This window comes from Serpula lacrymans (assembly GCF_000218685.1).
Source record: "Serpula lacrymans var. lacrymans S7.9 unplaced genomic scaffold SERLAscaffold_1, whole genome shotgun sequence".
Lineage (NCBI taxonomy): Eukaryota > Fungi > Basidiomycota > Agaricomycetes > Boletales > Serpulaceae > Serpula > Serpula lacrymans.
This window is the reverse complement of record NW_006763290.1, coordinates 2,101,010-2,126,425: the sequence shown is the minus strand read 5'-3', so window position 1 is coordinate 2,126,425 and position 25,416 is coordinate 2,101,010. Positions and strand designations below refer to the sequence as shown.

The 25,416-nt window shown below is 41.5% G+C and overlaps 3 protein-coding genes across 3 annotated transcripts; 1 reads left to right on the top strand and 2 right to left on the bottom strand.

Annotated features, from left to right (window-relative positions):
* Positions 1-5,036: 5,036 nt before the first annotated feature.
* On the top strand, positions 5,037-5,581 carry SERLADRAFT_432041 (uncharacterized protein; the record flags this gene model as incomplete). The annotated part of the gene is made up of 3 exons (XM_007312302.1): positions 5,037-5,218; positions 5,292-5,454; positions 5,516-5,581. The coding sequence occupies 3 exons, from the start codon at positions 5,037-5,039 to the stop codon at positions 5,579-5,581; spliced, it is 411 nt and encodes a 136-aa protein (XP_007312364.1).
* A 5,460-nt stretch (positions 5,582-11,041) lies between these two features.
* SERLADRAFT_364495 (uncharacterized protein) lies at positions 11,042-11,488 on the bottom strand (the record flags this gene model as incomplete). Its single annotated transcript, XM_007312301.1, has 1 exon — positions 11,042-11,488. The coding sequence occupies one exon, from the start codon at positions 11,486-11,488 to the stop codon at positions 11,042-11,044; it is 447 nt and encodes a 148-aa protein (XP_007312363.1).
* Positions 11,489-22,767: 11,279 nt separating this feature from the next.
* SERLADRAFT_404628 (uncharacterized protein) lies at positions 22,768-25,230 on the bottom strand (the record flags this gene model as incomplete). Its single annotated transcript, XM_007312300.1, has 12 exons — positions 22,768-22,994; positions 23,038-23,096; positions 23,317-23,360; positions 23,478-23,554; positions 23,663-23,761; positions 23,814-23,864; positions 23,976-24,078; positions 24,134-24,163; positions 24,223-24,439; positions 24,644-24,660; positions 24,804-24,875; positions 25,219-25,230. 12 exons carry the CDS (start codon positions 25,228-25,230, stop codon positions 22,768-22,770), a joined length of 1,008 nt encoding a protein of 335 aa, XP_007312362.1.
* Between the last annotated feature and the right edge of the window lie 186 nt (positions 25,231-25,416).

Here is a 25,416-nt window from a genome sequence, read left to right as displayed (position 1 = left end):
TTCAAGTTCTCCAGTTATGCAATCCCTTGAAGCTTTAAATTGTTGCTTATCAGTGACGTGGCGGCACTTGAGTCAAATATTTCCCAAAACTCAAACCGTCCCTCCAACGTCTATCAGCCTTATCATGCACAACAGGCACAACAGCTGCTGGCATTTGTTGCCAGAGTTTCCGTTTGTCTCTGAGCCTTCCAACTCCGGGTCAGACGACTCAGCTACGAGTGGTTATCATCACAGCAGTTTGTCACCTTCAGCACTGCAGCGCGGTGATGACTCCAAGTCTGAGTGTCACCACCGTGCCCTTTACTATGCCAGACCATCCGGCGACTCCAAGTCAGAGTTGCCAATGCCAGCAACATCATTTGAGTCAGACTACTTAGTGTCCAGTGGCACTGGCACTCACTGTGATGGTCGTGATAGTATTACTACCTCCAGCAATTATAATGCAGAACGGTCCACCCTCCATACGCAGCAGTACACAAATACCACAGCTGGCTGTTCCAATGCATCCAAGTCATTTCAGCAAGGTTGTATAGTAATCAAGTTTACTGGTAGTTGATTGACTCAGTGTTCTAGGTAATTTAAACCTAACTTGTAGTATCTCCCATTCAAAACTCCCCGACACTATATGATTCTGTGGTGGAACTAGTATCAACCCTGGTTTTCACCTTCCTCGCACTGCATGGCCCACTCATCCGCAAGTTGGGGTAGCTACTTCCACAGACCCACTGGAGGGAGAAGGTCAAGTTAATCTTGATGATGTATTCAGGTTGGATCCCCATGTCATCTCCCAAAGACCTGAACAATCTCTTGAAAATCATGGATTCTGTGTAAACAATCCCGAACCCCAGATACAGGCTGTGTCTTTGAGTTGGCTACCGGAGTTTTCATGCAATGACCCCTGGCCAGTGCTGATGCCAGATTTAGACTCATATTACCCCGATCACTACCAATCACCACAGACACCATTGATGCCAACCTCTCTTGATCCGGACCACATTCAATTATATGAACAGGGTTACTGTTATCCCAACCATAGTATTAATGCTCATGCAACTGACACCATCTCCCAAGGAGTGTCGAGTGGCCTACCATTGCATGATGCATGCTCACAACCGCCTTCTCATTGTTGATCATCTTGTTATCACACTCCTCTGATAACCAACAGTATCCTCCAGAAGAAATCTGGCCCATCTTATTCACAGCCACAGCTTTCTTAATATCAACCAGGCTATTATGATTGCGGTTTCGAGTATCATGGGTTATCCCAGGCCATCCCAGAGAGGCATTGTTCTCTGGAGGACAACTTACCATCATCATTGTTCACACTTCAAGGTCAAGGTACTAAGTTGCAGTTATTTGGATCCCAGGATTCATGCGGCAACACTACCCTTCCTCAAATATGCGAACATGAGTCTAAGCACACTCCACCCTCTTTTCTCATGCCTAAAAACCGTGGAGTAGACAATATGACAATTGACTTTTTTAAGTCTTATGCTAAAAGCAGCAGCAGTGCTACCTCTAACTTGTTTGAAGAACAGAGATGTATTATCATTTATTACCCAGAGATTGTATGTAGTTCTCCCCAACTAACTAACTCGTCTGACTCTAATTCAGCCTCAGGCAATTTGCGCATTCCTTCATCTTTGAATCTTCCTCATAACCAAGTTCCGTTTAACGTAGCACAACTGCCACACTCTGAGTGTGGGACACTTCCGTCATTTTCTTGTGAGTCTCATGGCGCTCCCAATGAAAGCTGGCCGTCCTCCCTACCAGAATGCGATAATTTAACTCCTGCAATGTGGGCAGACATACCCTCAGATTCACATTTCAAAGAATGTTGTTCTTCCATCAGTATGTTGCATCATTGATCTCAAAATACACCAAAAAATAACTTCAGGTTTTTCAGTCTCTGACAGTACTTTGCCTCAATACCAGCAGCACATCACCCATACCACAAACAAGGACTTAGGAATACTAGATCATGATGAAATATATATGCCAGCAACATCCAACTACAGTTCTATCACTTACCCGGGGCAGAATTTAACTCCCTCAACTCACACTTTAGGTACATACTGCATGGAGGGCAATGCCGGAGAGCTCCTTACGGATGTGCCACATGGTATAACCCGTATAGTGCTTGAGCATGCTTGCCAATACCATCCCTTGATTCTTTCATATGAAGACTTCCTGGCTTCCGGAAGTTCTGCTGTGACCATTGCCTATCATGCATTTCATCTTGCAGTTCAAACACTTGTTGGTAGTGGTAATTGCCAGTTCCCTAAAGCACCTAAGCACCTTCTGATACTGATTGAGCAGGTCTTGAATTTGGAAAGTGTATGTACTGAACATGATCCTCACAATTTGCTGACTAGTTGACGTCAGATTATTGCATGAACAAGATACATTTGACCAATGTTTGTAGAATCCTCCCAGGTAATACTACTGATAAATCAAAACTAATAGTGATTGTGCTAGCTTTATCAAGAGGCTTCTTTATTTTTATCTTGCAATACTGTGCGAAGAAAAGTAGAAAAAGTAATGGAACCAAACAATGGGGCTCATCTCACCAAATCTGATGGGAAGAGGCCCTTCAGGTATCTGTCTTTCAGTGATGATTGCGCCCCCCTTCCTGAAGAGATAAGAAAACGGGTTCAAGCCAAACTCAAAGATAACAGCTACCTTGGTACTGGAGTACATTATCAGTTATCTGATGTTCTGTTAATGACCCTCAATTATATGATTATATTCCTTCTAGGATAACTATCTTCAGTCACCAGACTTGGTACTCATCCTAGCAAAGCTGACGAAATATACCGGAAGGGGCCATCCTCGTACAACATTGAGGGACTGTGCTAATCCTTACAATCCCTTTATAAGCAATGTTCTAAACCCTAGTGTCATCATTTCTATTGCTGCAATTGTATGTATTTAACAGTATGACCTACATTGCACATTACTGATTTTGTTCTAGGCGAAGGTTATACTACAGTGCAGATTCAACACCGGGCTTTCTGATATTTGTGACCATACAGATGAGGATATTGATCATGAAATCCAAGTCAATATTACCACGTTGACACGGAGACTGCAAGAAAAGCTAAAAGACGCTCAATTTCACTACAAGTTCATGGATAACTTCCTGGCTTCATCATAGTTTACAATGTACTCAGCTTGCTGATATGCCCACATGTTTAGTCCTGTTTGTGTAAACAGCAGCCTACGCCTATGATCTATCAGTCCCTCCTCTCACCTCTTTCCTATTCCTTTACCGTTCGGACTTTACTCTTGTGCAAGGTATAGTCTGAGGTCCCTTTCAGGCTTTCCCTTGTCAGAATGAATTACTGGATATTATTATATGATAAATGTTGCTTGGTGTACGTTCAAGTTCCAGTCCCAAGTTTGAGTCTAAAAGCTCGTGCTGGTATGGCCCAGTGACTGGGTTTGATTCAGGTACTAATCAATTTCAAATTGCATGCTAGGGGGCTATTCAGATATATATGGAATCCATTTCCCATTTACAAATGCGAATAAATATACCCAAAATATGTTGTCTGTGGTGTCACTGGCCGGGCCTAAGTGCAGTATAAGATGCGAGGACGGAATAAATTCATTCCATACAAGGGTTCAGACTGAGAGGCCCCTCTTTCAAATTTACGCCTCCACTTATACCCAGGCCAGTCAGTACTAGTGGCACTGTCAACAACATGCAAAAAACTACTCTCTCTCTCTCCACCTCATCTAATAGCTTACTTCAGCACACTTCCTTACCTACACCTACAGCTCAATTACAACCTTTCGGGTTGAAAAGAGCTGCTAGCCCTACATTCCCCAGTCCTAACAACTTGAAACTTACCTCACCCCTGTTGCCTGTCAGCAAAATATGCTTCTGTTATGGCACATCCAGAATAAAACAACACGGGGACTATACCAAGTACTCCCAAGTCAAAAGAAATATTGCGGATGACAACAAGGAGTCACTGGCAAGGCCAAGGACTCAACCACAGAAAGAAGGGGAATCAGTCAAGATTCCACCAGACATTTTTGACTGGTCAAACATTCCACTATTCAAAAGGCCTGTTTATAAAGTAAAGTATAGTATTCTTTTACTTGTTCTCTCCTGAATGACCGTCACTTTCTCTGTTCATTATCAAGTCGTTTGTAATAGATGGGGCATAGTACCATTGATTACAAAAATATCTCACCAAAGGTCGCACAGAGTACCGAATGCTCAGGTAATTACTCTCACCAGCCACAAGGCTTTCCTTACCTGGCTTGGAGCTCATGCTACATTAGATGGACTTATGACTACGACACCAAGATCTTAGGAATGACCGCACCTTACCCGGTTCACAATGCAATGATCAATTGGATTCAGCAATATTTTGCTCTTGTTCTCCCATGTAATGTATACGGGTGTATTGATTGGGGCACAACAAGGATAGATGGGCCCGGGCTGGGGCCGATGAAGTTTGATCCAAAATAGGGCTTAGTACTGGATGGTATTGTAACGCTGAATATACGTTCCCGTGACGGAGTTGCAGGGTTGCTTCATCTCAACTTGCTCTGCCTTGAGGTCGCCTTCTCGCAGTCGTTGCCAGACATCAAGCGCAAGGTTGCCAAAATGCTACACAGGAATCCTCACCTACTAGCTGGGGTTATTATCAACCTTGTGGAACATTCATACCAGCCTCCAAGTTGCCCACCGAAGATGGATGATGAGATATTGCACGGGAGTGTAATGGGTGGTCTCATGGAGACTAGCCTGCTTAGTCCCTGTGTGGTGTTTCATGACAGCATGATGTTTACTGGCCAGTTTGACGTCAATATTCACGTGATTTACCCGCGCAACGTGGATCTGAATCATTCTACTCATGCGGTGTGCTTGCTGACTTTCGTTCATTGTGAGAGTTTACTAATTCATTTTTTCTTCTTTTTTTGCATAGCTTGTATATCCTTGTGCAGAGGAAAACGGACCTGCCATTTGACGCTTGGAAGATGCATTTGATCAGATCACCGGTGCTATCAACAATATTATGTCTGCATTAGATGATCCATCTATCCCTCGACATTATCAAATAGATATTGATCGCGATCTTCTCCCAAAAGTCAAAGAAGTGTTCATGGATGTCAGTAATAAACTGATGTTTGGTCTTCCGGAGTCACCTCAAGAAGAACTTATCCTGTCTTTCCCCAATTCTCCGCTTTCAATTACTTTGTCTCCTTTAACTTCTTTATCCCCTTTGGCTTCTCCCCCTCTGACTTCCTTTCACTCAACTTCTCTCATACAGAACGGATGATGCCAAGATTGGAATGGGATATGGAAAGAGCTACTTCTTTACCTTTCCAACGGCATCACAGACACCGCTCTTCTCAGGTACAACTCCTGGTATCATAGTAGTGAGAGTGATTATGATCCCCGATGCCCGTCCCCCACCAGTTTTAGATCTGTTAGTGTGCACTCTGGCAGAAGCAGGAATGTGACAGAGAGAGCTATTCCTAATTCAACTCCCAGAGGCCGTGCAAACCCGTCAGGAAGGCGTTCAAACTCGACGAGGGGGCGCAGTCCTACTCCTATTAATAGGGGCTGGACAAATGATGTTGGTATTAAAAGGAGTGCTAGGAGGCAAAATATGGAGCATGCAAGAGCACAAGGTACTACTAATCAAAGGCGCGGTTGATGATTTTACTTTTTCTCTGCTCAGAATCTTTATTATGTCCATTTTTACACCCCATCACCTATACTTGAAGGACCTGGTTGTGGATCATTCACGGTGTGTACAGTAGCGTCTATGTTGTGCCTTTTGAGAAGTCCCTTGCATTGTATAATTCATATTATTGTTTCCAATGCATCTGAAGCGTGGTCATATAGTTGTAGCTTGACTTGACCAGTAAAAAGCCATACAGTGTCAGTGGTGAATTTTGCTATTATCAACTTCTCAAAGTTGTCCAGCTTCAGACAGGGGAGCCAGGTGATACCGTAAGTAGACAGTGAAGCTCAGTCTATAGATAAGTCTCCATAATTTGCTTGGCTATCACTGCTATAATTCCCTTTATTCAGAAAATAGAGCGAATTGGAGTATCTCAGAGAATACATTCAAAATCCGAGTACTGCCCCAGCTGTCACAGTGGTGGAGCATTCAAGCTTCAAATATGTCAAGCTCTAAGAGCACTGTTCCAATGGGCCAACTGGGGCCGTTCTGACCTAATCAGATAATCAGATACCAATCTCAATTTCAGTCACTTGATTTTCAAGAATACATTCAGGCCAGGCTACGATCACAATGTTACGAGCTGGTGCTAGGAGATCCATCCACTGATATAATTTACTAAAGGTCCATTTCAATCAACAACTCGTTCACCGACTCCAGCTGCACCTACAACTGAACCGTCAGCTTCCCAGGTATATTCACTGTTGATATCCACAATCTTGTGAGCTAATGTTGTACTTCAGTTTCATTGTAGTCCACTGAGGGAAGAATTTCTGAAACCACCCACAGACATCACCCGCTTGCTGGCTCTTGTTTACACCTCTCGGGATGAACACTTTGCTGAAAAGGTAGCTGCTGAGCAGCAATATTGGCAATATATGATGCAGCTGCAGATGTACAAAGCAGATCTCATAGCTGCCGTTCAAGGATGCCATCAAGCCGAGGAAGATATCCAGGGTCTTCGACAACTAGTTCACCTTCAAAGATGTGCGGTATACACTAGCACTCTGAGGACTTGGAGTATTAGATCTGACTCACCATATGATTGCATGGCACACACTTTTTGTTCCAGACCTATCTTTACATGCAGTACGCCTGCAATATTATTACTGCTCAGTGGTTCGATTCAGGACTGATTGTACCATCATTTTACATCCATACCAATGTAAGCCAAAGCCCAGGTTAAATTTGTAGGATGCCAAATATATTTATTTAGAGCAGTTTGAGAATACAAGTTGATAAAACACCTAGTTGAGTAGTAGCAATGTAATAAGTAATAAAACTATGTGAAACTCAGCCGCTGCCCGAAAGGCTATAGAAACAACTGTATTATTTACCTATGTGAAACTACAATTGATGTTAGTTTAAGGTAATCTCCAATAAATGTAATGTAACATACCTCAGCCGCTGCCCAAGAGGCTATAGAAACGACTGAGGTATTTTTATACTAAACCCCCTACTATTTATAGTTGGAGGTGCTACTTGCTATAGTATAATGACTCCTAGGAGTACAATTGTGCTCCTAGGAGAACAATGGTGACTTCATGGAGTGGTGGCTATGCTCATGGAGAACAATGGCTGCTTTGGCAGAGACCGGGTTTATCTGGTTTTGTCACGTAGTTCACCTATATTGTCTTGTTTGTTTCTCTCTACTTGTTAATTCATCAGTTAAAATCCAACACTATTTTAAATTTTATCCCAAGTGAAGAAAGAGCCTATGCCATACCATGTATTAAAATATATATTCTCCCACATGTATAAAGGTCTCATTCTATATGCACTTGGACATTATCCCACATGTATAGAGTAATGTCTTATCCCATATCACTGTGGGGATCGACTTATATAAGCCCAGCTTATATGCTGAAAATATTCAATTTTAGCTTTTTTCAGCCAATCAAAACACAGATATCCAATATCTTCAGCATATAAGCTGAGCTCATATAAGTCAATCCCCACAGTGTATGTACTTAAGTCCCATCTTATATATATTTAGGCCTAGAATAAAGCCTTATGAGGTGATATGTTTGAGGTACTAATTATGAGACCATGTTACCTAGGCAGAGTTCATATTGTTATTGAGGACTATGGAGGGCACCATTGTGTAGTTAGAATATCATATTTTCAATTGGGGAGAACCATAGAAAAATCCTATGTGGCTTTTGAAGATCTGAATATGCTCAGCAAAAGTTATACAACCATACACATATAAGTGACAAATAAGAGAGTTACTTATTGTATATATTAGTGTCTTAGTATCAAACTAGTCTAATATATACTAATATCTGGGATGTGACCTACATAACTACCCCATACACACAGCTAAATCCACTTGGGATAACTTTAATAAGCCTAACTTGAAATGGCCTGTCCCATATTAGATTTTAGCATGTAACCTCTAAGTGTCACCTGACCACAGGGAGTGCATAAAAGCAAAGTGGACCAGCTGGGGATTGAGCCCAGGACCTCTACCTATATATAGTGGTGCTCTACCAACTGAGCTACTAGCCTTTGTCCAATACCAACTCAGGATGTATGTTGTCTAACAAGGCTAATAGGATTTGACCTTGACTATTCTAATATCCCAACCTTTACTTGTCAGCTTTGATCATCTAGTAAAGTCCAATGGCTTAGCACTTGGGAGCTAATAGGCACTAATAGTGAGTGAAGAATGAGGATTTTAGCAATGACAAAGACACTGGTGGAGAACAAATAGAAAGAACTTATCTGAGTGAGAACATTTTGCAGATGACTAATAGTTTCATCAACCTGACTGGTAAGAGAAGTAGCATAAGCAAAAAAAGTGCTGTCCTAGTTTGAAATCAGTGATAAGTTACAGCTGATTTGGAAAATGTTGGCTGCACCAACTTTGTCTCTTGCGTCTGTTCTAGCTTAGTAATATGATCTGAATTCCAAAAAAGGAAATAAGGTGGAATCTCTAGTATGTACTATAGTGTGCTGCAGCCTGCAGTCTAGCATGTTCCTTGTAGTATAAAGTCTCTACTCTTTACTAATGAGAATCTTGTCACATTGTTAGCAGCTGCAGTCTATCATGTTCCTTGTAGTATAAAGTCCCTACTGTTTGCTAATGAGAATTTCGTCACATTGTTAGGTGCTGCCACTGCCACTCTTTAGAAATGATTCCTTACACTCAAGAATAAAGCTCCCTGCTGCCGCCATGTCATGATCTTGCTCCAAGGTTGTAAGTGCCGTTTTACCCTTCTCATTTTGTGAATCATTGACTTACAAGCTAGTAATAGTGATCCTAACACCATCCCTCCCATCTCTATCCTCCAAGATATGCCCAACAGTGAGGATAGCCTGGATGAGGCCGATATTCAAGCCATCTACCCACCATATCCACTGGTGCATAGGCCACCAATTAAACCCGCTGTTCTGCCAATCAAACTGGCCATTCTCATCCCTCTACCCCCTGCTCCTGCTTCAGCCCCTGTCTGTTGCACAGGCCACTCAGATTGAAGGTGAGAACAAGTATGATTAGGAAGTTGAGGGTGGACTGACTACGGAAAAAGTGATTATAGTCTGGTGTACTAGTTTAGCATACGCATCACAATGTTTGAGCAGAAGCTAGACGTCGAAATAGAGGATTTAGCTAGTAAGATACTGAACAAATAAAAGCCTGGCTTGTGCATTATGCATAAGAGCATTGCATGCTTCCACCATTGGGCTGGTGACCTACATTTTGAACTGACACACCCCCACTGTATGGTTTGGGCCACTGCTATATTGAAAGGTGATACTACACTTGAAAAAATCCCTACTGGATCACTGTTGTTCAAAGTAAAACAAGCGTTGAAGGTACATACCTTGACAGAAAAGAGGCCCCCCAGATCTCCTGCTGCAAAAACCACCACCGCACCACTCCCATCCTCAATGCATTTTCCCTACTTCAATCTATCTGCTAATCCTCTTGCATTCTCTCCATTTGTTGGTTACAACCCTTTAACCGCTTTTCCAATGGGATTTGGTATGCCAATGGGTGGAATATAATAAACCTAAGTGAAACTCAGCCGCTGCCCGAGAGGCTATAGAAACAACTTTATTATTTACCTAAGTGAAACTACAATTGATGTTAGTTTAAGGTGATCTCTAATAAATGTAATGTAACATACTTCAGCCGCTGCCCAAGAGGCTATAGAAACGACTGAGGTATTTTTATACTAAACCCCCTACTACTTATAGTCAGAGGTGCTACTCACTACAGTATAATGACTCCTAGGAGAACAATGGTTACTCCATAGAGTGGTGGCTATGCTCCATGGAGAACAATGGCTGCTTCGGCAGAGACCGGGTTTATCCGGTTTTGTCAGAATATATGTGGGAATGAGTGTGGGAATGAGTGCGGGAATGTGCGTTAGTCTAGGAATGAGTATGGGCATGGGTATGCATGGTTTAGAGTCGCATTTTGTCAGATCCAGCCCACAAAAAGAAGAAATTGAAGGAACAAACCATTTGTCATCCCTGCTAATTGAATCTTGCAGCCTCTTGTTGTTTTGTGAGCTGTAAAAGCTTGGTGAAGATGTCAAAAGTAGCTTGGATTGGTTGGGTTTCATGGTGGGACAATCTGGAGGCTGTTACAGAACAACAGTATAGGGAAGCAGGATCCAAGCCTCTTGCATGGGCTCGTGTTTTGAAGGCCTACCATAGATATAAGAAAGATCACCATATTTAGTCTTACATACACTCATTTACACCCGTAATCGGACAATACAATATTGTTTTGTGCATTTTTACACAGAAAATGGCCAACATACACTAAAATACAGTTTCTACATTATATCTGGAGTGTGTAAACCACTCTTGAGCCTTGTCAGCTGTCACAGTATGTACAGCCTCAAGCAAAGCGACTTTTGGATATTCATGTTCTTGAATGCAAACATAGTTACAGTGGATCCAGCTTTTGACTAAAAAAACCAAGTGTTAGCCTAAAACGTAAGCTAAAAAGAGAAAATTGTACCACAACTAAAACTCTCTTCAACTGAATTCAAGTCTGGGGAGTATGGCAGCAAAAAGATCAACACACACCCTACACTTTCTACAACTTCACAAACAGCATTCATTTTGTTAGAATGATGAGCATAAATATAAACAAAAAAAATGTACCACATCATTTACAATAAAATCGAAAAAATCCTCACCATTGACAGAACTGTGGACTACATTCATGGCCAGATATCTGTTGAGTGTGAGTGCTGCTACTAAACTGTAGTGTTCTCCCCAAGCAAAATTAGCCTGAACCGCAGCACGACCTTTGGGCACCCGTTTGTAGTGTTGATAAATTGTCCGGTCATCCTTGCTGGTTTTGTCAATCATGGCAAACTGCTGGCTGTAAAGTGTGTATTGATGTCCTTCAACCACTTCTCCCTCAAATTGTTATCCCTTTCTGCTGCTGCTTTTTGTAGAACCTTATAAGTTAGCCCTGCATCTCTAATATGTTTGAAAAAAGCGGTCTTCAATATGTGCACATCATGTGCAAGGGCTAACCAGTCTTGAATTTTGTCCAGGTACATCTCTGGGGTGTCTTCAAGCAGCGAATATATCCTCTTGGCTTGGTTTGCATCAAGGATATATGGGCGGCCTTGAGTGGGGTACATAGGAGGTGCTACAGAGCCAAATGCTTCTTGATTGGCCTGCCAGTGGCAAAGGGAACACTCAAAGATGCCAAAAATGTTGCAGATGTCAGATGGGATGTAGTTATGCTCTATTAACCAAAGAGCGCGCTCCTTGATATCCTTGCTGATCTGTCTGTAGGGCATGGTAGTCAATAGCAAAGTGTTATTGATGGGTTACATGTTTGCAGCTGCTGGGATTCCACATTATTTCCATTTTTGGAATTCAGATCATATAACTAAACTAAAACAGACACGAGAGAAAAAGTTGGTGCAGCCAATGTTTTGCGAATCAGCTGTAATATTAAACTGAAACTGTGGTTTCTATAAATTTTATAAACCAGATTAGGGCTTAACTAATAATAACTAAATAAAACCCATCTATAACCAAACTGTGGCAACACTATAAACAATACCCTGGAGCCAACAACAGTACAAAATTCACCATTTTAAGAAAACTATCATTTTAAATGTATAAATACCAAGAAATATACACCAAAACCATAGCATTTGGATCCTCAAAGAACAAGTCCACAATTACAGAAGTTGAGGATCTTACTACCAAAATACATTTGCTAAATGTTGGTGACCCTATCCATTCAGTGTGTTATATTTGTGTTATATGCTTTGTACTTATAACTATATAAGTGTAGCTCCTACTTTTATCTCAACATCACTGTAACAATATTTTCAAACAAAATTTTCCACTGACAACCCAGGAATATCCTTACAAAACCCAGTCAAACCCAGTCAAACTTACCTAACTGCCACTTCTAAAATTCTTCTAGCTATTACATTTGGGACTATAGTGTAATCTGGGAATGTATTTATATATATATAATCATCTGAGAAAGGCAATATCTTCAAATAACTAATAGAATAGCTATTCCTTTGAATTCTAGAGGACCTGAAACCTCATTTGATAAACAATTCAGAGGACCACTCAACAATGTATCTGCAGCTAAGCCAACAACTCCTTAAAATGCTAGGTCTGCCCAAATCTGACAACATTAATATTTATTTTTCAATATTGTTGACAATAAGCTACTATGGTCACTGTACAAGATAAGCTAGATAAAGATCAGAGTGCAACTACACTAGCTACAATAAAATTAAATGCAAATGCACCCAGTCTAAGAAAGAAATGACAAAAGACTAAACGACAGCCTAACTAGAAAAGACCTATATGCTACTAAAATCAGCACCCTTGATTTCATCTCCACAGATATTCTCAGTCACAATAAACTCACACTGATGTTTATATATGAATTCAAGATAGCGAGGCCAGATGTATAAAAAACAAAATTACTGAACGTAGTGGTCTATAGTGTCACCATTTTGTATTAGCTTCAACTTGTAGAAGGAATTGGTTGACAACTACAATACCCAACAAAATCTCTTATCAACAACTAGAGCATAAGTCAATGCTATTATGCTAAAAGGCTTCTCTACTCCCACTAAAAGTGGAGCACACTACATCTTTATAGAAGTCATAAGTCAACCTCAATGTAATTCATCAGGAACTCCACTTCTTGGACAAACAATCAGAAATTTTCATCATATATGGGGATCTCCAGAATAAAATGATTGCACCCAGTAACCAACAAATAAGTATGAGAACACAGATGCCAGCAGACCTTCTGAACTTATGGTTGGATGTTTAAAAATGCTGAGAATTGATATTGAAGGAATCAAGACTTAAGTCCCTGTTATGCCAGAAGCTGTTTATTGCCTTCTTCTGAAATAACATTGGCAACAATTGTTACAATTTGCAAGAACTGAAACAGACAACATAGTCCCTGTAATAATTCTGTAGACCTTCAACAATGCCAGAACCCACATCTGTACAATGTTACATCATTTTTAGTGCCACACTCAAAGGTTATCCACTATTACTGCTGCCCTTATCACTGACAGGCCTTGGAATGAAATATCAAGTTCCCAAGTAATGCCTAGGTTTTGTCCCATATGTGCATAGGTCTCATCCCACATTAGGTCTTGTCCCATATACACCTAGGTCTCATCCCATATCTGATTAGGTCCTGTCCCATATGCACCTAGGTTAAAACAATTCTCTCTAGAAAGTATTCTATAATTGCATCAAAAGTTATTTATTGCTCTATTAGCTTTAAAATATGCAAATGCTTATTTTATTCTGTGTTTTGCTATGCTGTACCACTGTATAGTTCCTATTTTGGCTAGATACATATTTCCATCATTTTCCACACTCAAATCTCTCCTGTATTACTTATTATTATCCAATTCACTTCTCAATTATTTGTCCATATAGTCCATATAATCTGTATTTAGCCTGCACCATCTACTTTCAGTCCACCCAATCCACATAGTGCACACCTGTGGGAATTATTATGTAACCTGCAAATTAAATAGCTGGCATTTGTGGTTTTATCCCATTAGATCTCTGGCACCAAGTGAAATGTGATATTTGAAGGGACCATCTCTATGTGTATAGGGATGGGACCTATGATAATAGGTGGGACTGTCCCATGTCAAATAGGTCTGGTCCCTAATGGCCATAGGTAGACCATGAAAAGGGGGACCTTAGCCACAACCTTTTGGCAAGGATGATCAAGCTAAGAGCCCCAATTTTTTGGCTGCCTGAAGTGTCACTAGTACTGCAACTTATAGAGTTTATTATTATGTCTGCCCATACATATGCAAAACCATCTTCACAGGTAGCTGCATAATCCTAATTGATATCAAAATATTTTTGAATGTATGGTCTTGAGTTATTATTCTGTGTCATCATTTTACTTTGGTGCTTTCTTCTTTTACTTCAACAATTTGAAGTTTTCAGATTATTTAGTTAATTGATTTTCAGTCTCTCAATGGCCTTTGTGTCTTTTGAACTATGCCCTACATTTCACTGTGAGGAAAACTGCTAATCTCCCAAAATAATATTGCAAATTGGGTATAAAACTTAAAGTTGAGGCAACATTTTGGCACTTTTAAGCTACAAATAATAAAGCAAAACTGGCTAAGCAATTTCCATTTTGTGAGGGGCCAAATTGTTAAACAAAAACATAATATTTTGATAGGTATTATATGAAACAATATAACAACATGTGCTGCATGAATACTATATACAAGGCCCTAGTATACAGGAGCCCCCCTCTATTCCCTTTTTTGTTTGAAGGGCCAGTAAATGTGATAAACTAGCAGCTGTATACTGTTTACTTGCAGAAAAGGGGCTAGTGTCTGTATAGGGTAATCAGATTAGGTAGAGAGTCACAGCTGCTATAGAGTGAACCCATATATTGCTTGCAGTAGCATGCTTATTTTACACTACTTATTTGTGCATTTTAACATCTGGTTTATCTTTCATCTTATATAAAGCTGTTCTTTAATATCACAATATTTTGCTATCAACATCATCTATCTTTTAGCAGTCATTGCTGCTGCCCTCTTTGCCTGTTTTCACTGTGCGCCAAAAATATACAAACTTCGGTTGTTACATTAGGACCCGCTCTTTTACTCTCACACATGTTGTGCAAACCTGGACCACAGGGTTAAGTGGAATCTTTTGAATAGTAAGACTTGGTGCCAGACAGTGTTGAGCTTTTGCTAGCTGCAGAAACAAGGTGTGTGCCCCAATCCTGCAGGCAAGCTCCTCAGGACAAGGTACTAAAAAGGTCAAATTAAATATTACATGGCCCCCAGTGTCAAGGGGAGTGCTATAGCTTAGCAGTAGTGTGGAACTATTGTTGATTAGCTCTACAAACAACACTTTTTCTTTGTGTTCCTTTGACCAGGCTGGGCACTTGCCTCTGCCAGTTGGAGAAGGGTTGACAGCTTAACAAGCGGACCACTCCCTGACAATGGTTTGGACCAGGGTTTATTACTGTCATGCAAAACATTAAATCATTTCTGATGTCTCAGCACACCATTTATACAACAATTGGAAGGCACTCATTCCAACACTCATCTCCCTACAACTTCACTACTTTGCGGAGACACTGGGAAAACCTCTGCCAGCTACAAACAAGACAATTTCAGTTTGTGCAAACCATGATTGTGTGCAGAAGCAATCATCACTTATCTGCCTTTTTTTTGACCGTATGTCTACTGTTTTCTTTTGGTGATACATTGTTTCTCACTCATACATTTCCAGGCTTTGCTCATATCAATGTTCTGAGCTTTAGTTGCTCTTCTCTCTTAAAGGTCCTAGTACATCACGGCTTATTTCCCACAGCACCATTCCAGCCCTCATATGGCTATTTCAATTGAGCTTCTCTCCTTTTACTACACTCTTTTTGAGAGATCATGTGATGCTATCCATGTGCTAGCTGCGGCCCTTCAAACACACTATGTTCCAAGAGGCTTCAGGATGTTTAATGCACATGTAAGTTAAGATGTATCTAAACTTCTGTATGTAACATGTGATCTCTTTCTAGGGAGAAGCTGTCAATGAGCCTTTTTGTCAAAGCCTTGGATACACTGTGCAGTGGTATAATATTCTGCAGGTTTAAATAGAGCATCAACATCAGGAAAAAATACTTTGGTTATATAGCAGAGGCATTACTATAGATGCTACTATAGCTCTTATAGTACTATAGCATCAGAAAAAACAGTTTGGCAATATAGCAGAGGCATTACTATAAATGCTATTATAGCTCTCATAGTACTATAAGTTAGGGCACACATGTATAATATTATATAGCTAGCCAAGGCATTATAATGGCTCTTATAGCTCTAATAGCCTGTTGGGGCCGTAGTACATATTTATAGCAATGCTTTATCCAAGTATAAGTTGTGACAATGTGTAAGAAAATGACAAGTCCATGAAAGGCCAATATATTACACATGTATAGTATATTTTGTAAGTCTTTATGGTGTAGTGGATAAATGTGTGATATGTGGCTGTAGATTGATTGGTCATCCAAAAAGCAGACCAACAGGTTGAGAGTTCAAACCTTGTGTGTGTGATTGTTTTTTAAAATCAGCCACAAGCTCTCTCATAGCTCATATAGTCAGCCATATGCTGTAAGTGCTATAAAAGGCTATAGCCATCCATAAGAGTACTATGAGAGCACATTGTTCCTGAATATATGTTGGGGTTTCTATTGCAGCCATCATCACTATGGCAACTATATTTGCAACTATAGTACTATTAGAGTCTATATAGCCAAAGTGTTTTTCCTGATGAAGGTGAAGAAGCACTGCAAAAGTGTTGTGATGCCGTTGCAGCCTCCCAAGATCCGCCTCAAGACAAAGTGCCCCTTATACTACCAGAGAAGCTTGTGTGCGGCTCTTGTGCAGCGGTTCTTGTACAATGCTGCCCTGCATGTTTCAGAGGTGACTGCTTTGGTAGGCCCTTAAACATTGGTGGGGATATACACATAGCTATGAAATTTTCATCATCGCCACCAAAGATCTGCAGGTGACTGTCCCACCTTTTATGACCCTCTTTACTTTCTTCCCAAATCTCAGGTCAATGCCATCAGATGCCAAATCAAGAAGCAACGTAAAAGGCCCTCAAAGGTGCATAAGTCTTCTGTACCTCACCAAGCAATTGACCAATGTGAAAAGTCCTATGACACTGCTGATGGCAAGAAGCAAAAGGTGGCAATGGAAAGCTTTGATGACACCAGTCTCATGGCATCCCATTATTTTTTGCTAACATTGACATCCCAGGAGAGCAACAAAAGTATGCTGTAGCACTTCTAGAATACCTGTTTTCCTTGCTACCAGCTCATGCAACTGTTATAACACTCTATGATGTGGGTTGTATTTTAGCCTGCTCCTTGGCTCAAGTAAGTGGTTTTTCAGTTCTCATGTGGCCCTAAATTACAAATATGTAAAAATCAGTACAATATCCTCCCTGATAGCATTGTTGTCTGGCTTCATTTTTCTACAACCACCATGCATGTGTACAGCCAAAAATGGGCATGTCAATTGGTATACAACCCATGTATTTGCTCTGGCCTGGGCCTGTCCGATGGAGACGGTACCAAAAGGCTTTGGTCTTGCTTCATAAAACTCATAGGAATTCAGCGTGAAACTTCAGTTCATATTTTATCTAAGCTCTATGTAAAACACTGATGTACAACTAGCGGCAACACCATATCTGGCTAATCAATCGTCAAGCAGCATCTGTCAGATGGGATATGTGAAATGACCTGGGGGATTGGCTCAAGCAATGTCTCAAACAGGGGATACATCAGGAAAAACCTAGTTTCCTTTTATAACTATCATAGCTGTCATAATGCTATATAGGGAAAATAGTAGCTATAGTACGTCTAGACAAGTCCCTATTATATAGCTCTATATAGCAGGGCTATTTTGAGATGTTTGCTATACCAGCTATAGTATCACTTCTGTGATATATAAAATTCATCTCTACTATGGCTGCTCTCATAGAATATAACAGATATAACAACCATCAATGGTTATTTCAGAATGGTCATATTATATATGTTCCACAAGCTTACCATGGTTTTCAAATTCTCTCAGTTTGTTCACTATTATTATAGCATCCTAGCCAGAGATCATATGCAGAGAATCTATTATAGTATATTCCTGATACCATACAATGACATGCATATATCAACAATTATAAGGATGCTGAATCTTCAAGCGCTGCAAAATCAACCTCATCCTCCCAGTTATCCTCTTGTACATTCAAGTACTGTAAATCACATGAGTTTAGACCAAAAGATTGTAAAATCTACCCCTTATTGCCAAAGGAAAACACAGCACTCGAGGAATTCCTTAACAACAACCTTTGAAAAAGATATATCAGACCAAGCAAATCTCCGATAGCTTCCCCCTTTTTTTACATAGATAAAAAGGACAGATCTTTACGACCATGCCAGGACTATCAACAGCTTAATAAACAAACAATCTGAGATCCCTACCCACTACCTTATGGTCCCTGACCTCATAGACAAACTTTGTGGGACGTCAAATTTCACATAATTAGATCTACGGTGGGGATATAACAATGTCAGGATCAAGGAAGGAGACAGATGGAAAGCGGTGTTCAAAACCCGCAAAGGACTCTTTGAACCCACAGTCATGTTCTTCGGCATGTGCAGCTCCCTGGCCACCTTCCAACACATGATGAATGACCTCTTTGTGGATATGATAGACGAAGGATGGTTTATCATATACATGGACAGTATGCTCATATTCAGCAAGGAACCAGAAGAACACATCCTACGAACAAAACGGGTATTGCAACGCCTACACAAAAACAACCTATACCTAAAACTAGAAAAATGCACGTTTGATGTAGCCGAAATAGAATATCTCGGCATGATTGTCCGTCACAACCAGGTGCAAATGGACTCAGTAAAGCTGGCAGGAATCCAAAATTGGCCTGCACTCTGAACTTGCAAAACCGCTCAATGCCCTACTGGAAAAAGGAAAAACTTGGAACTGGACAAAGGCCGAAGAAGACACATTTGCGCTGCTAAAACACTGTTTTAGCAAGTTGCCGGTCACTCAGATACCTGATCTGAACAAACCATCACAAATCGCGGCAGATGCATTCAAACATGCAACCGGAGCAGTGTTAAACCAACCAAATGACAATGGAGTATGGCATCCATGCGCTTTCTTCTCCAAAATGTTATCCCCAGCCAAAAAGAACTGCCAAATATACAACAAGGAACTGCTTGCAGTCATCAGAGGATTAGAAGAATGGAAACATTATATCCTAGGCAGTGCCCACATGGTGGAGATACTAATGGACCACAAAAATCTCACGTACTGGCAGGAAGCCAGAAAGTTGACACTACGGCAAAGACACTGGCAACTTTTACTCTCACAGTACAATTATACCCTGAAACACGTACCAGGAACACAAATGACAATTCCGGACAATCTGTCCAGAAGACCGGATCTATACACCAAAGATGAAGAACAGGACACACCACTACTCCCAAAAACCATTTTTGCCGCAGTAGCAACCACTGATCCATTTTTCACCTGTATACAACAAAGTTCATGTGAAGGGAACAAATTATAAATGCATTCGGATCCCAAGGATTGGACCATCAAAGATGATGACGTGTTTTACAAAGGTCGCCGTTATCTTCCCACAGGAATTGAGAGAAGGGCATGTATTCAACAACAGCACAATTTGATAACAGCCGGACACCCTGGACAACTGAAAACAACCCAATTAGTAACAAGATACTACTATTGGCCAGGTATGACACAAATGATCAAAGATTATGTCACAGGGTGTGCCACATGCCAACAAAGCAAGGCAATTACCAACCTGATCAAAATACCCATCCAACCAATTTAGGGCTGAAAACAACAGAACCATTCAAAAACCTTTCCGTTGACTTCATCACAGATCTACCAAAAAGCAATGGATATGACAGTCTCATGGTCATGGTGGACCATGGCCTTACAAAGGGGGTAATACTATCACCCTGCAGGAAAACTATTAACGCATTAGGAACGGCTAAATTATTTCACCAACACGTGTTTGAAAGATTTGGACTACACGACAAACTCATATCCGATAGAGGACCACAGTTTGCATCAGAAGTTACCAAGGAACTGGCCAGATTACTCAAAACCAGAGTTAATGTTAATCTATCAACGGCCTATCACCTTCAATCTGATGGAGAAACCAAAAGGGTAAACCAGGAGATAGAGATAGAAACATATTTGCGGATTTTCTGCAACAATTTACCACACTCTTGGACAGAATATCTCACGACGGCAGAATTCTGCCACAATCATAGACCACATCCGGCACAGAATGAATCACCATTCTACCTCATAATAGGATACCATCCTAGGGATCTCCCCACAACACCAATAATGACCAACATATTGGCTGTAAGCAAAAGACTATCCAGATTACTGGAAGCAAGAACCATAGCCTTACAAGCCTATGAACTAGCAAGAGCACACATGCAAAAATACTCACAACATCCGTTACCCATGCTTACAATTGGACAAAATGTTTGGCTAGAAGCAACCAACCTAAAGAAGAAAGGAACACCCTACAGAAAGTTCAATCGGAAACAAGAAGGACCCTTTATCATCCTTGAAAAAGTATTGCCGGTTAACTGCCGACTAAAACTCCCAAACACATGGAAAATCCATCCCGTATTCCACGCCACTGTTCTAACCCCATACAAACAAACCAAAGTCCACAGAGAAAACTATATAAAACCACTGGCGGAGATAATCAATGATCAAGAAGAATACAAAGTAGAAGCCATTCTACGCCGCAAAAAGAACAGAAAAGGATACCTATATTTAATCAAATGGAAGGACTACCCATCGGCCAAAAACTCCTGGGAAGAAGAAGCAAACCTACAGAATGCTTTGGAAACCCTGAATGAATATAAAGAAAGACACAAACTGTAACAGATGCAACAAATTCCCCTCATATGCACTTCCACCAGAACGACTATGTATCAGACCCACTACACTGACCCACAAACCTTTCCCCCTCAGTTTCCCTGTAACAACCAAGAGTTTCTTACTCTGGCACACAACTCAGACAAGCATAAGAGAGAAGAGAAGAAGGGATCACCCCCTAAGGTTTCAACGGGTTTGTTGTGCTAGACAACAGGAGGACTCGCTGAGTCCTTCCCCAAGATCTATTGGGGTTTATATACTAATACAGGTTTGTTTGTACATATGTACTGTACAGTTGCTAGAGGCAGTGGCTGCTGATGTCATGGGGCCTAGCCCGTGTGACCAGCTCCACTGCATGGGATACTTGTAGCTAAAATAAGAATAGGGCAGCACTGCGCGAGAAAGGTGGAGTTTTGAACTAAAAGGGGAAGTGCCACATGGCACAGTGTGAAAACTACAGTACAAGGTTAAAGCGGAGAATGAAAATTAAAGGAAAGGTCCAAAAATGAAAAGTAAGGTAAATGGTCACATGACTGGTCATGTGACTTGGAAAAAGTAAAAGTAAAAGTATGAAAAGTAAAGTGTGAGTAGGTACTGGTACATTAATTGTAACATTTCCTCATACCTTGGCGAACCACTGGTGATCACGGAAGCACAATGGGCACACCGCCCCGCCCTCACTCGCGAACAAACCGACATTGAAGATGCCACTGAATTGATGTCAGATAGGCGCGCTTACTTTTATCTATTCCACCAGTCTAACATCACTTGCCCTAATGCCACATACCCCTTGGATACCTTCCATTGCTGGCAACAATTGCTCCTTGTTCCTGACAAACTACACGCAGTTACTTTGCTCATTGAACACTTGCAGATAGAATCCCTGGAACAACGCTTGAGGAAGAACTGCAAGAATGGAGAGAGAGAAGCGGTCGAAGCCTTCCTATGTTTAGGAGGTCAGACAGTATGTGACAACACAAGGAATACCCTCGCCTAATGAGGGTATCTCACCTCCCCTCCCCCAGATTTGTTGTCCCTACCAGCCATGATGGGACATGCATTTCCAGGGCACCACTCTCCACACTCACCGCCGCCGCCACCTCCACCAACATCTCGCCCATCACTGCCAGATCTTGTTCTACCCGTGCCTGCTCCACTATCCCCATCACGTTCCTTCACAATCAGCCCAACAGTCCCCGTAGCCAACACAGCCGAACAATCACAGGACATATCAATTCCTACACAGCCAGTGACACCCCTCCCCAACTCCCTCAACCTCGTCACAACTGCCAACTACGCCGCCAGCGCCCAGAACCGGTACTCCTTATCCCTTCAGGTTGCACTCCCCACGTACAGCACATGAATCAGAGACAGACCCCCATGTCGAGCAACGGCTCGTCTCCAGATGGAAGGCTGTTAAGGGGACAATGAAGGTGACACCCCATCTTTGGGCAATAGAAGCAAAAGGCCCTTGCCTATCTCGGACTATTCCAATTCCACTCATTCACAATCCTCTTCCAAATGACGACATTGCCCTCATATTTGACACTGTTATGCCTGTCAAATTTATGGCCATTGTGCCATCTATTGTTGTTACCATACTTGTTCCATGTGCAGACTAGATGCCCCCGGACACTGCACTAATGAATGTAACCAACAACGGAAATACCCCTTCACCCCAGATAGTTGGGGATTAGATGATATGCATAACGACTTAGACAAAAATGCACAATACAACGTAGACGGAGAGTTAGGAGACTTTGGAGCAGTCTGAACATAATGTTACAAACTATGTCTCTTATGGACTTTATTTTCCTCTCTGAGTAGCTATGTACCACTACTCATTCTTATTCCCACACTAGTTACCTGTTACGGTTTCTCACCCGTCATCATTTGTTCAACACAAACACCTACCCTAAAGTAGGACAGTATATATAGATGCCTGTATTGTAGTAAACATCTCCAATACAATTGTACACTTCAACAGTGCAACTTGGTATTCATCAGTAAAATCCTCTTCATCAGAATACGTCTCAAACCCATTACCTACGAGTTTATCAGAAACTGCTCCATTACCAGAAACCCCTCTTATTACCAGGCTTGCCTGTCAAGCGTTTAAAGGTCTGCATCAGAGCATCTTCATCTTCATCTTCTAGTTCCTCTTCCATGCTATTTCTGGCTCTCTTATGAAGAGCTTCATCTTCACTATCAACATCAGGCCTATCCAAGTCTCCTTCTTCCTCATCATCCTCAGCCTCCACCATGTGAGCTGCTTTCTGACAAATTTCTGGGAAGTGTACTATGTAATAGACATGATACATAACACATATTAAATGACTCACCTGCTAGCCTGTCAGTATTTGCATCCTTTCCAGATGCTTGCAACTTCTTCATCAGTTGGCTATATAAGATTTCTTCATCTCGTGTAAGCCCATCAGAAGAGTTTGATGTCCTTTGAGCCCTGGAATGTCTAGTTAAAGGCTTCTTGGACTTAATCCCCTGAGTTTTGTTCTGTCCAGATCTTGTGCTAGCAGCCCTCACCAAAGTAGTAGACAGAGACAGAGGTAAAAGATATAGAAAATGAGGAATTAGCAAACAGTGGAATGTTTCATCCCTCACACCTTTCAACTTTCTTCTCAAAAGTGAAACAACAAACAAATATACACTAGTACAATTAGTGACAAACTCTGGATGAAACAATTGGTAAACATCTAAGAGTATCAAGGTCAAAAAGACAAAATGCAGTACAAAGTCCATAGTTATCAATGTAAATAAGAATGACCAGCCCATCCATTTTGCCTATTACTCCAATTATCCATCTCCTTGTCAGTTTGCAAGACAATTGAGCCCCTCTGCCCTCTGGAATGCAAGTTAAAATGAGTTATATCACATCAGCAAAAGAGCACAATATCTCCCTCTCTCATCTGCAATCAATATGGGCAGGAAGGCCATAATAACTGAGCACACCAGGTGCAAACATGCAGTTCACGTTCAGTGGTAGGTTTTGGTGTAAGCTAGAAATAGTTGGGATGATTCTACTAATCACCAGCTGTCCACTAACAGTAGCTGCATGACATTGTTTAGTTAGCATACACGCAGTAAGAAGTAGTACACTTACATTCAACTGGCCACCTAAAGACATTGGCTATCTCCCATGGCGTTGTTCCATCTATTTCACCAAGTTAAACCCGTAAGTTCAAGCCTGCAACCAAAACAAGGGCATAGATAGATCCTACATAGATCTGTAAGTATGGTTTAATACAGACAAAGGTAATCTTACCACGGGCTGCTATGGCTGCAAACTTGCACCACATAGCATGCCATTGCTTAAACCATTTCTTAGATGGCTTGGGCTGAGGGAGATACCTTGCTGAGAGCGAAGACTAGCATACAAACATTAGAATGAAATGATAATTATTTGTAACAATTTTCACTTACCTTTGGGACTCGGCAACAAGCTGGATGTAGCTGATTATCAGCAAAAAGTTGACACCTATGTCTTTACTGGTCATGCGCCAACAGCGCACCACAACAGAAGCCACAGACTTGTCCAGGTAGTTATTGGTGGACGTAACAGAGGTCAACAGGGAGTTGACAGAGTGTGCCCACTCTCCTGAGTTGAAAATTGAGGAGTCTTCATGTGCAGCCGCAAGTCGTGCTATGAAAGCGTCGACGGCCGAGTTGATCCTAATAGCAGGGTCGTTGACTGCTTGCCACAGAGATTGCTGGACAGCAACTCTACCCCTTGGACAAGGCCGTCAACGTGCAAGAGCTGGAGGAGGGGCAGGAGCAGGTTATCGACATGCAGGAGATGGAGATCGACAAGATCAATGTGCAAGAGTAGGAGTAGGAGCTGCAGCAGCATATGGGTGTTGATGTGGTTGGCGTCTTTGTGAGTGTATCACCGTCAGAGATTGCATTGGCATTAAGAGGGGAGAGCCAACATACCTCTTCACCAGAGTGGGCTGGGGATGATGTTGTTAGGTCTTGGTGCATGGTGACAGAAGGTGGGCTGTCAGAGAGTGATGATGGAACTATTGAGGATGAAGCCACTTTGTCTAGCAGTGCAAGAGAGGTCAGCAGGAGTGAGCGTGCTTAGGATACCCACCAGTTGGGCGTGAAAATCCATTAGCTCTGTTGGCAGTGGTTGCTGACCCAGTATCCGAGCAAGGATCTTGACCTGTAGTGCCAAATCAGTAAATCTGTACATTTTCAGTATACTACAAAGACTGTGGGAAAATGTATGGCAGCCTAACCTTGGTTACACAACAATATAATAAGGTGTTGCAATGCTGATAACGTTAAATCAGCAATCTGCTGGACCGTGCAAGAATGGACGGTCAGACTGTCCATTTTCACATGGTCCAGTATTGTTGTTCCAGCAAAGATAAGATGAGATCACCCAATGAGCCATGAGAGAATGGATGGTCAGGCTGTCCATTCTCTCATGGCTCATTGGGTATTCATTATTGCAATCATATGCAGTGGGTGCTGATACTGAGATGGAATGAACAGAGACTTACTATTTTTCTCATAGTGATTATCAGCTTTTCACAATAGCAACCTGTCGATTCCATGCAGTGTGAAAAAAGAGATCAGCTGTTTTCCCCTTTCTCACACTGCATGGAACAATGCAACTGCACACATCCAACTGTGGATGTGGGCAGCTCTTCGCTTATCATCTTTTGAATCATTCTCTTCCTTGCCCGCCCGCTAACACC